The following is an 11,759-nucleotide window of genomic DNA, read 5'->3' as shown; positions in this document are numbered from 1 at the left end:
GAATAAAGTGACAGCCTACTGCTAAACTGCAACCAACTTTGCCTGTCAGACTATGACAATATATCTATTTTGCATATTACTGCGCCTGCAGAGCCTAAATATGTCGGTATATAATACGTAAGCTAAAGCAGATTAGTAGTACTGGCTTTCAGTATTTTTTTCCTCTTGTTTCATAGTAAATAACAGATATTTTTCAGATATTCCCACTGCTGATTGGACCCGTTCTTGTCTCACATGCACTGTTTTAAGTATCCTAGCTAGCCAGCAATATGTATGTACGGTTTATACAGATAGCCAAGGGAAGATGCATGCATGTGAAACATAAACATTCATCATTAATCTTCAATATTGGACAGACAAGAATTCTGAACGGAAAGTGATGCATCTTAGGAAATCAACCTCTTATGTCTGAAATTTAATTAATAATAATCCAACGAGCAGGTGAACTTGACTAGGTTTATGGGGGCAGAAATACTTATCCTACGTACATGACATACTGACACATTATTCACTAATTAATTAATGTCCAAGACATATATTGTTTCTCCATATTTCTCTCACCGGACTGCATGATAGACTTCTCATAAAAAAATATAAATAAAATTATATATTATTTGTTTGGCAAAGCAGATTTCTAACGGGTTAGAGCATCCTTCTTTTGAAGTAGTTCTTCTCGCATTTCAACATCTAATCATTCCTTTGTGTGTGTATATATTATACAGTTCAATATCAATTTTATTAATAATAATAATAATACCAATTTACAGACAATCAATATATCAAAAATTCACAACGACATTATTTAAAAATTCGGAAAACATAATATTATACAAAAAAATTTATATTTTATTTAATATGATAGAATTGTGAAAATTAAATTTGTTGAGCTCAAGCGTAATATATGGTATATATTCGGCTCATAAGTTTGCAAACTCGAGCTTGTTTGTGTGGCTCAAGTTCGTCTAGTTTATTGTGCCGTGAATTTAGCAACATTATGCATTGTTTATTTGTTGTCTCACATCGAGTTTTAGCAAATAGATGACGTGTGAATGCTATATAATTAGAAACTCGCACTTCAAATTTCTATATATTAGTTAATTTTTTTGGCTAATAATGCTCAAAAAGCTAGAAAACGATCGAGATCGAAAATGAGTCTGTTTAATGAGTCGAACTTGAGCCAGACTCGTTAAATATAATAAATGAGTTATTAACCATTCCTTAAATGAAGTAAATTTCATTCCGATCCTTAATTTCAGTAAAACAATTTATATTTGGCATCGATTGCCAATATTATAGTAAATTTCTTCGAAGGCTTTAAACTTTTGAGGAAATTAAGTTGACACCGACGATAATTTTGTCCCAATATTGTAATCAATCACGGTTGATTTTTTTTCTTTTTCGTTATCTAAAATGGTCGATTTAGAAATTGTCTAAAACAATGGAAACCATCAACTATAATTTTTTTTTTATTATTATTATTGCATATGGTATAATCGATCCATTATCGTATGTCAAATAAATATTGATATATTGAAATTGTTATATTTTATATAATATTTTCCATTACAAAAAGAATGACTGACCTTTTAAGTTCTCAAGCCGTAACAGTGACGGATGGATGTCTTTTAATTATTTGAATAAACTCTGTAGTATTTCAGATTTTACTGATCTTGTTAAATGTTACGTATAATATAAATTAGAAGGATACAACTAAGCTAAAGTAAATATTTTTGTAATATTGCTTATTTCAATTGAGAATAATAAAATATATATTTACTGTCCTTTCTCAAATTCAAATTATGGGCATGGCATGGTCGTCAAATTTTATTTTATTTTATTTTTTATTTTATTTTTTTTAAAAAAACAAACATTTAACGACTTTTTATATTTCTTGCTAAATAATGGATTTTGAGATAAAACTAATTTAATTAGGTTTGACCGTACAGAAAAATGCCATATTAGGAGATATGTCCTTTATAAATACACTCTCTACCTATTCCTGTCCCTTCATCCAAGCCAAGCTAGCTCTTTCTCGTTTCTCGCTCTCTTTGATCGCAATTCTTTTCTCTCCCTTCTGATTTTTTTTATTTTTATTTGTTTTTCAGGAACCCCTTTTGCTTGGAATCAATAATCCTGATCCGGCGGATTCATAAAATGTACAGCCGAGAAAAATCAAGAAAAAATCACCGGAACGAACTATCTTTTTCCTCCACACTTCTTGATGAAATCTACCGGTCCATTGATGCAAATGCTGATAATACCGAGGACTCGAAGTTTTTTTACAGAGATAACAAATTGGTAAAAGGTCAGGTGAATTTCAGGGGGAATGGTAATTATTGCCGCGGCCACCGTGCAGAAGATGAAGAGATGGCTAGTTTCAGAAGGGGTTGTTTGGTTGAAAAATGGATGCTAAAAGAAGAAAATGGTAATCTTTTGGCGACAAGGGGTTCATTAGTGGCAGAATCTGAAAACAAGTCATTCGAAGACAAAGATTTGTTGTATTTCAGTTCAAATTCGATTTCTTCAGAAAGTTCTGGTGCCCTTTCCTCTTCACCGGACACTGACTTCTTCAGTTCCCCGACGAAGTCGAGAGTTTCTTGTTTTTCTTCGGTCGAGAGGCCAAAACCTGTCCGATTCGGAGGGAAAAACAGACAAGATGAGTTGGATGATTACAAAATGGGGGATGAAAATTTGTTTAAATCCAAATCAAGAGCTCTGAAGATTTACGCCAGTTTGAGAAAAATGAAGCAGCCCATCTCACCTGGCGGGAAGCTAACAAGTTTTATCAACTCTGTTTTCAATCATGCTAACGAAAAGAAGTTGAAAAATGCTGATTCAAGCAAAGGGAATCAAGTTGGAGACTTGAAATCCGTGGGATCATCGTCAAATATTTCTTCGGCATCTAGGTCGTGTTTGACCAAGAAGTCGCCAAAATCAAGGGAGAAGACGAGGAACGGTATTCAAAGAACGGTCAGATTTGATCCTGTGAGCGTCATTTTGAATGGAGAATCAAGGCCTTGCGGACCTAAGAGCATAATTGGTGGGGATTGTAAAGGATTTGGAAGACATTCATCGGCAACAAATCAATTGGATGACTTGAAATTGAGGCGGATAAGAGTGAAGAACAGGACAGTTGAAGAGGATGCTAAAAATGATAAGAAGAGCGATGATATGTCGTATGGTTTCAGAAAAAAATCGGAAGAAGATGATGAGGATTCAATGAGTGATTCGAGTTCGGATTTGTTCGAGCTGGATCACTTGTCGTCGATTGGACGTAGTAGACTTCCCATATACGAAACGATGAAATATTTTGTCTAGTCAGTTGTTTTTGTAATTTGGTTGTGTTTGCTGTATGTATAAATTAAACGCTAAATTACAAAAAAAATACATCTGTCCATCTTTCAATTGAGAATCAATACCTAGTCATAATTTTTTAGAAATCAGTACTTGACAAATCTATGTTTTTAGTTTTAACTCCTCACAAAGCAAAAGTTATATTTTTACCCTTTATTATTTAAATAAATATATTATTTTAGTCACAAAAATTATATGTATCTTCTCCATTTAAAATATAATTTTATAAAAAATTTGTTTCTCAATTATCATGGAATAAAAGTAAATACTTATTTTGATATATAAAGTACATATTATAGGGTTTTAAATACTTGATTTCGCTCTTTGAATACCCCAAATATATAAGAAAATACTATATTTTCGAGTATTCACCATAAATTTTGTCATTGTTAGTCTTTCAATGAAAAATACATTAAGATGACTTATTCATGTCATTTCATTTTTTAAAAAAAACATAGGTCATCACTCATCTTGAAATAAGATTAAGTATTTATTTTGACCTACATAATACCTATTTTGGAGTTTCAAATGTTTGATTTGACTATTTGAATAATCCAAATGTGTAAGAAAATACTGGATCTTCGAGCTATCACAATAAATTCAATAATTGTTGGTCTTTTCATTGAAAATGCATGAAGATTACTTATTCATGTCATCTAATTTTTTTTTTAAAAAAACATAGTTTCTCACTCATTGTTCAATTAGAAAAAGTACTTATTTTGATCGATAAAATACTTATTTTGGGGTTCCAAATATTTGATTTGGCTATTTGAATACTTCAAATATGTAATAAAATACTTAAGTTTCAAGTAATATTAAGTGAATTTTGATGGTGTCATTTGTGAAGTTAAAATGTGATACTTAAATTGGTACAAAGAGTATCTAATTAGAGTTTATAAATACATGATTTTACCCCGTAAATCCTCATATACAATAATTTGAGGATGCCTAAATATAATTTGAAGTTAATATTAATTGACACCGATGATAATATTCGTGAAGTAAAAATGTGATACTTAAATTAATACATAATTCGAGTCCACAAATACTTGATTTTAACGTTTAAATACTCAAATTCGATTGAGTATGTAAAAATATATAGTTTGAAGATAACATTGAATGTTCTTTGATGATAATATTTGTGAATAAAAAACGTGCTACCTAAATTGGTACAAATAGTACCTAATTTGATTTCACATATACTTGATTTTTCTTTTTAATACTCAAATTTGATTTTTTTGGGATATAAAAGAATATAGTTTCAAGTAATATTGAGTGACTTTTGATGAGTCATTTTTGAAATTAAAATACTGGATATTCGAATAGGCAACGTAAGATCACCAAGTGTTGATCTTTCCATTCTAAATTGGTGAAGTTAAAATATGGTAGCTAAATTGGTACAAAGAGTATCTAATGCGAGTTCGCAAATACTTGATTTTACTCCCTAAATTCTTATATCCAACTATTTGAGGATGTCAAATTATATAGTTTGAAATTAATATTGAATGGTCTTTGACGATGCCATTCGTGAAATAAAAATGTGATACCTAAATTAATACAAATAATATCTAATACGAATCCACAAATACTTGATTTTACTATTTAAATACTCAAATTCGATTATTTGATGATGTCAAAATATATAATTTGAAGTCAATATTGAGTGGCCTTTGATGATGAGATCTGTGAAATAAAAATGTGATACCTAAATTGTTACAAATATTACATAATTAGATTCCACTGATAATTGATTGTACCATTTTAAAACTCAAATTTGATAATAAGTATAATGAAAGAATACTGATACATATAATGAATGATTACCAATAAATATTATGAATGAATACTGATGAAGATAATATACAACGAAGTATTGCCTTGTCATTTAATAAATATCAACAAGTATTGTGAATGAATATTAATGGTATTATAAATTAATACTCATAAGTATAAATAAAAAAATACTAATAAGTATAATGAATAATTACCAATAAGTATTATGTCAAATAAGTATAATTGTCAAATAAGTCATTCAATGAATATTAAAAGTATTGTAAATTAATATTGATGAGTATTTTATAAATATTTAATCTTAGAATCGATAGCTATACTTAAAGTGCAAACTTCAAGCTCATTTACGAACTATGTTCATAATGTATCTCCCAATTAGTCCATGATGAACAATGAACTATGTTTATTTATTTAAATGACATGAATAAGTATCCTAATGAATTTTTCATGGAAAGATTGCATATTCGAATATCCAGTATTTTAATACATATTGTTAGTATCTCATTTACGAAATCAAGTATTTGTAAACTCAAATTAGATATTTCTCAGGTAAAAGTTAGTATTTTAAGTTTTTCATACTTATTTGAGAATATTTTTTACCAAAAAAAATATTAAATAAGATGAATATGTAATCCAAATGCATCTTTCATGGAAAGACCAATACTTGGTGAACTTGCGTTGCATATTCGAATATCAGTAGTCTATTACATATTATGAGTATCTCGTGAACCAAATCAAGTATTTGCAATATGAAATTAGGTATTTCTCAAGTAAAATTAAGTATTTTTAAATATTCATGCTTATTTGAGAATTTGGTTTTTTTTTTACAAAAAAAATTAAATGAGATAAATATGTCATCCAAATGCATTTTTCACAGAAATACCAATACTTGGGTGAACTTACGTTGCATATTCGAATATCCAATATTCTATTACATATTATGAGTATCTCATGTACTAAATCAAGTATTTGAAATATGAAATTATTTACTTCTCAAGTAAAACTAAGTATTTTAAATTTTTCATGCTTATTTGAGATTTTTTTTTTACAGAAAATATATTAAATGAGATAAATATGTCATCCAAACGAATCTTCCATGGAAAGCCAACACTTGGTGAACTTACGTTGCATATTTAAATATCCAATACTCTATTAAATATAATGAGTATCTCTTGTACCAAATCGAGTATTTGCAAACTCAAATTAGCTACTTCTCATCCAAATGCATCCATATTTCATGAAAATACCAACACTTGAAGAACTTACATTGCTTATTCGAGTATCCAATATTTTAATACATATCATGAGTATCTCATTTACGAAATCAAGTATTTGCGAACTCAAATTAGTTACTTCTCAAGTAAAACTAAGTACTTTAAAATTTGCATACTTATTTGAGAATTTGGTTTTTTAACAAAAAATATTAAATGAGATTAATATGTCATCCAAATGCATTTTTCATTGAAATACCAATACTTGATGAATTTACGTTGTCTATTCGAATATTCAGTATTTTAATACATATTGTGAATATCTCATTTACGAAATCAAGTATTTGCAAACTGAAAATAGACATTTCTCAAGTAAAACTAAGTACTTTAAAATTTACATGCTCAGTTGGGAATTTGATTTTTTTTTTACAAAGAAATATTAAATGAGATGAATATGTCATCCAAATACACATTTCATGAAAAGACAAACAATGACTGAATTTATGGTGATCGTTCAAGATCCAGTATTTTCTTACATATTTGAAGTATTTAAAGAGCCAAATCAAGTATCTGAAACTTAAAAATAGATATTTTTTTATGTCAAAATAAGTACTTAATCTTATGATGATTGATGAATTATATATTTTTTAAAAATAAAATGACATGAATAAGTCATCATAATGTATTTTTAATGAAAAACCACCAACGACTGAATTTATGGTGATTGCTCGAAAATATATTATTTTTTTACACATTTGAAGTATTCAAATAACAAAATCAAGTATGTGAAATCACATAATAGGTACTAATATTTTGGTAGATGGAAAACACACAATTAATTTGGTGGATAAAATTATATATTTATTTAAATAATAAAAGGGCAAAAATGTAAAATTATCTTTGTAGGTAGTTAAAATTAAGTTTGTAGTGTTGTCAGGTATTGATTTGTAAAAAAATCTTCTAGGTACTGAATCTTAAATGAAAGATGTCCAAATGTATTTTTTTCAAATTTGCCCTAAATTAAAAGTATTCGGAATAGTGACAAGAAACTGAAAGAGAAAGGAGGGGATGAACGGGTGTGACAGACAGATAAAAAGAAGAGAATTGGCATCACCACGGGAAAGTTGATGCAAAAACATGTTGCAACTTTTAAACGATAATTAAACATATTATGAAATCACTTAAATGTTACAAATTTTTCTTAAAATCATGTTTTTGCATGTATATAAATATGATAAACAAATATACAGAAATTAAATCGAGCGTTATCTCCGGCCATTGAATCATTTTTAACTATTCTGATTTTCTTCTCATTGAAGCCTTCTAAACACTCCAATATTTCTATAGATGGTCTATTATTCTGTATGAGATTGTATATTTAGTGACCTCAAACGTTTAAATATATAGGCGTCTCATACCATCAATGAGTTCATGCAGGAGCCGAGAGTCAAAAGAAAATCGTGTACGCATCTCAATTTTCTAAAGTTGAGGGTGTTTGTCAAACAATGGTAGGCTTCTTGGCCGTCGCCAATTTCTACAAGCTACGCCTCTTTTAATATGTGTCATATTTTCTTACATTCTCCCACTTGACACATATATCTCATTTACCATAGGAGAAAACAAAATACATGTATCATGGCGACCGATTCTCTAAAAGCAAGTATGATCTTCCATGTATCACAATGTATTATGTCTCTCAAATCTGTATAACTTAATGAATAAACCTAGTATTTATTCGAGGTCCAACTTCATTGATATTTTTCTCAAGATAACTGAATATGTACATATCTGAATATGAGAAATATCATGACTGAATGTGTTTCATTATCAGAACCAAATGTATATAACATAAATTTATCATGGAATCAAATCCATCAGTAATTACCTTATGATCCTTTAACATCTGAAATTTATATGCCTTCAAGTTAAAAGATCATCAATTCAGTGCTAACGTGTTCAATGACCATTTTATTAACACGTTCTCCAACGGTTTAAAATACATTTTGTCGATATACTTAATTCAACCACCGCTTTAGTCACAAAGACCATAACTGAATTGCAGTAATATAATCTTAATGGCTTATACACAGAATCCATAATTCTAAGCCCATAATGAAAATCCTTAAAATACACCACACAATAGTGCTTCAATGACGAATTTTGACTCAATAGTGGAAGTAGCAAATCACTTTCAAAATTGTCAATTTGTCGCACATAAGCATGTAAAACTTTAATACCATAAATGTATCCCAAAACATTTTGCAGCTTTTTTAGTGGTCAAATACTTATATACTCTGATAATAATTAAGCTCCCACTAACCTTCTGTTATTCATAATTGCCCACAATATTCTCAACAAAACTTAATGAAGAGATAACATTGTAAAACCTGAAATACCACTAATGTGAGACATGTTTCACTCCATATCGTTTTCTTAATCTTGAAATATTAAATAATTACCATCACTAAAGAAGAATTCTTTATGTTGTTCGATGTTGCCTAATGAGACTTTATTTGTTTGAAGACTAATCAAAAAAATGAATGTCAATTAAACCAACTTTCAGAATTCATTACTTGCTATTGAATTCTTTTATCATTCAATATTTTTATGAGCATTAAGAACTATAAGATCATGACCAACAATTTATGGAATTTATATGATTGGTTTCACAACACACTTTTTAAATGGAGGATGTTGTGAATATCAATCAATACATATAACTTGTGTGGATGAATGATCATCATAATGAACAATATTCTGAATTTGATCGCTCCCATTAATCATGTAATTTTTAAGAAATTAATATCAGAGTAATAACAATATGCTGCAAAATTAATGAATATATGCTAATGTTATTAAATGAAACAATAAACCATATATCCTGTTTTACTCACGTAAATCACGATCTACATATGAATCACTGACATAAAAATTGTCTAAGGACTGAATTTTTAATTCAATTAGATTCATACAACTTAATGATATAACTATTGAATTATATTCAATTCTTAATCCATGTGGATAAATTAAGAAAATAATTCAATATTGTATCCTAATTAATTATATTTAACATAACGAAATTTCTTGTGGGATAAATTTCATGTTCAAATATAATTAATTACAATTTATATCCCTTATAACCAAATGTGATTCTCATAATTTATGTATAATTTTAATTCAATAAAAGATGACGTGGCTACTTTTCGATTAATTAATATCGTACGAATCACTAGGATATTAAATTCTTTATGCATAAAAATTTCTTCATAATTATTCATCTCAAAGTATTATCAAAATGATGAATAATTTTATGCAATTTATGTCTGTTATAACTAAATGTGATTAAAAAATTAATGTATAATTTTAATTTAATTAAAGATGCTATAAAAATTCTTTAATAAAATAAAATTATACGAATCACTAAGACATTAAATCACAATTTTTTAAATATTTATACTCTTAATAAATATATTTCATGTGATCTTCAGCCCACTTAATGTTTAATTTTGCATAATTAAGGGTGTGTGGCCAAACCTTAATTATTTAAAAATTAGACGGTTCACTAAACATAAATTTTGATTTTATAAATGTCCTTTATGTGATCCTTAACCGACTTAATGTATAATTTCTCATAATTAAGATTGATGTGGCTAAACCTTAATTATTTAAAATTATACGGTTCACTAGACATAAATTTTGATTTTATGAATGTCCTTTATGTGATCCTTAATCGACTTAATGCATAATTTCTCATAATTAAGGGTGTTGTGACTAAACCTTAATTATTTAAAATTATACGGATCACTGGAAATTTTTATTTATTTATTTATTTTTATGCTTAATAAATGCCTTTAATGTGATCCAAATCCGACTTAATGTATAATTTCTCATAATTAAGGGTGCTGTGGTTAAATCTTAATTACTTAAAATTATATGGATCACTAGACAAAAATTTCGGCTTTACTTAAATCTTTCTATAATAATATTTAGTAACACAATCAATACTTTCCAAGAGTGCTCCCAAGAAAGATAGGTAGTGCTAAAACCCTTTAAATACCTAACTCCTAGTCAGAGCTACATTCCTCAGGGAGACCAGTGGCAAGTCAAGGCAGTTTAAACCGATCTATGAAAAACTCCCTCAGATCATGTTTTCTTACGCCACCTTATAATTATTATTCAACTTAATTATCCACATTTATGTGAATTTTTATACGCCGAAATTTTTCGTTAAATAACTTTATATCCACATTTTTACTTAATATGAACAAATACGTTCCCCATCAGTTTTTCTGTTCAATTAGAGCAGTGATAAACTGAGGATCACATTTACATGAAAATTTGGGCTCCTCATCAGTTTTTCTATTTTATCAAAGTAGAAATAAAAGTGAGGATTATTTATTTATTTGTGAACATCTGAAATATTTTATAATATTATATTCACATCTTACTTGATATGTTCGTTTCAAATTATAAACAACTTAATATAATTTGATATGAACATAAAGTGAATATTGATGTACCAATTATTTTTCAATATTATTTGCATTTTAAATTTCAATAATAAATGCAAACATAATATTAAAATTGCATGTACATATCAAATTAAACACTTATTCATAATATTTGACATTATATCTTAATGCAAAAATAATTTCTAAACATATAAGAAATTACGTGGAACTTGGAATTATTTTAATGTGTACAAATTATTTGACCAAATGCTATATGTATACCGAATTATACATATAACTAAATAACACATTGATCATTATTTATTTATTATTATTTTTATTTTTAAAAAATAATAATACAAACTGACATTTTCAATTTCAATTGTCAAATTATAGGTCCCATATTAAATAATTGTGGGTCCCATTGCAATTGAATGCTTTGTCTTATGAATAATTGAATTCATAATATACCTGAAATGCATGAATTCAATTGCCACAATTTGAAAACTTTCGAAGTCTTCTTCATCCTCTCGTTCAAAATAAAAAAAAAATTAAGAAACGTTCGTAATGAAATTTTCTGTTCTCAAAAAGTTTTTTCAAAAAATCAGAAAGCTGAATATTTTCATCTCAAGACTTCAAGGTGCAACCAACAAATTCTCAGGTAAGTTATTTTATCCGATCTTCAAGCTTCTTACGTAGATTTCAGAAAGAAAAATTTTCAAAATTTCATGATATGAAAACAATTTTTCAAGGCGGAGGCATTTAGTTGCACTGATACCAAATATTAGAAATTTTTCTCAAATCATGTTTCTGCATGTAAGTACGATGCAGTACGAGGTATGCCTAATTTTTCATCTGGTATACCATATGTTTGTGGCGATTGTCAAAAGAGTAAGCAAACTCGCGTGTCGCACCAGATGTTGCCCCACTTTGGAACAACACGATGTCTCGA

The 11,759-nt window shown here is 28.2% G+C and overlaps 1 protein-coding gene across 1 annotated transcript; it reads left to right on the top strand.

The window, feature by feature from the left end:
* The first annotated feature begins 2,011 nt into the window (after positions 1 to 2,011).
* On the top strand, positions 2,012 to 3,385 carry LOC140831527 (protein BIG GRAIN 1-like B). The gene has a single exon (XM_073195276.1). It carries the CDS (start codon positions 2,155 to 2,157, stop codon positions 3,316 to 3,318), a length of 1,164 nt encoding a protein of 387 aa, XP_073051377.1. The 5' UTR covers positions 2,012 to 2,154; the 3' UTR covers positions 3,319 to 3,385.
* Positions 3,386 to 11,759: the final 8,374 nt, after the last annotated feature.

Source organism: Primulina eburnea, chromosome 5, assembly GCF_022965805.1.
Source record: "Primulina eburnea isolate SZY01 chromosome 5, ASM2296580v1, whole genome shotgun sequence".
NCBI lineage: Eukaryota > Viridiplantae > Streptophyta > Magnoliopsida > Lamiales > Gesneriaceae > Primulina > Primulina eburnea.
This window is presented reverse-complemented; position numbering and strand designations above follow the sequence as displayed.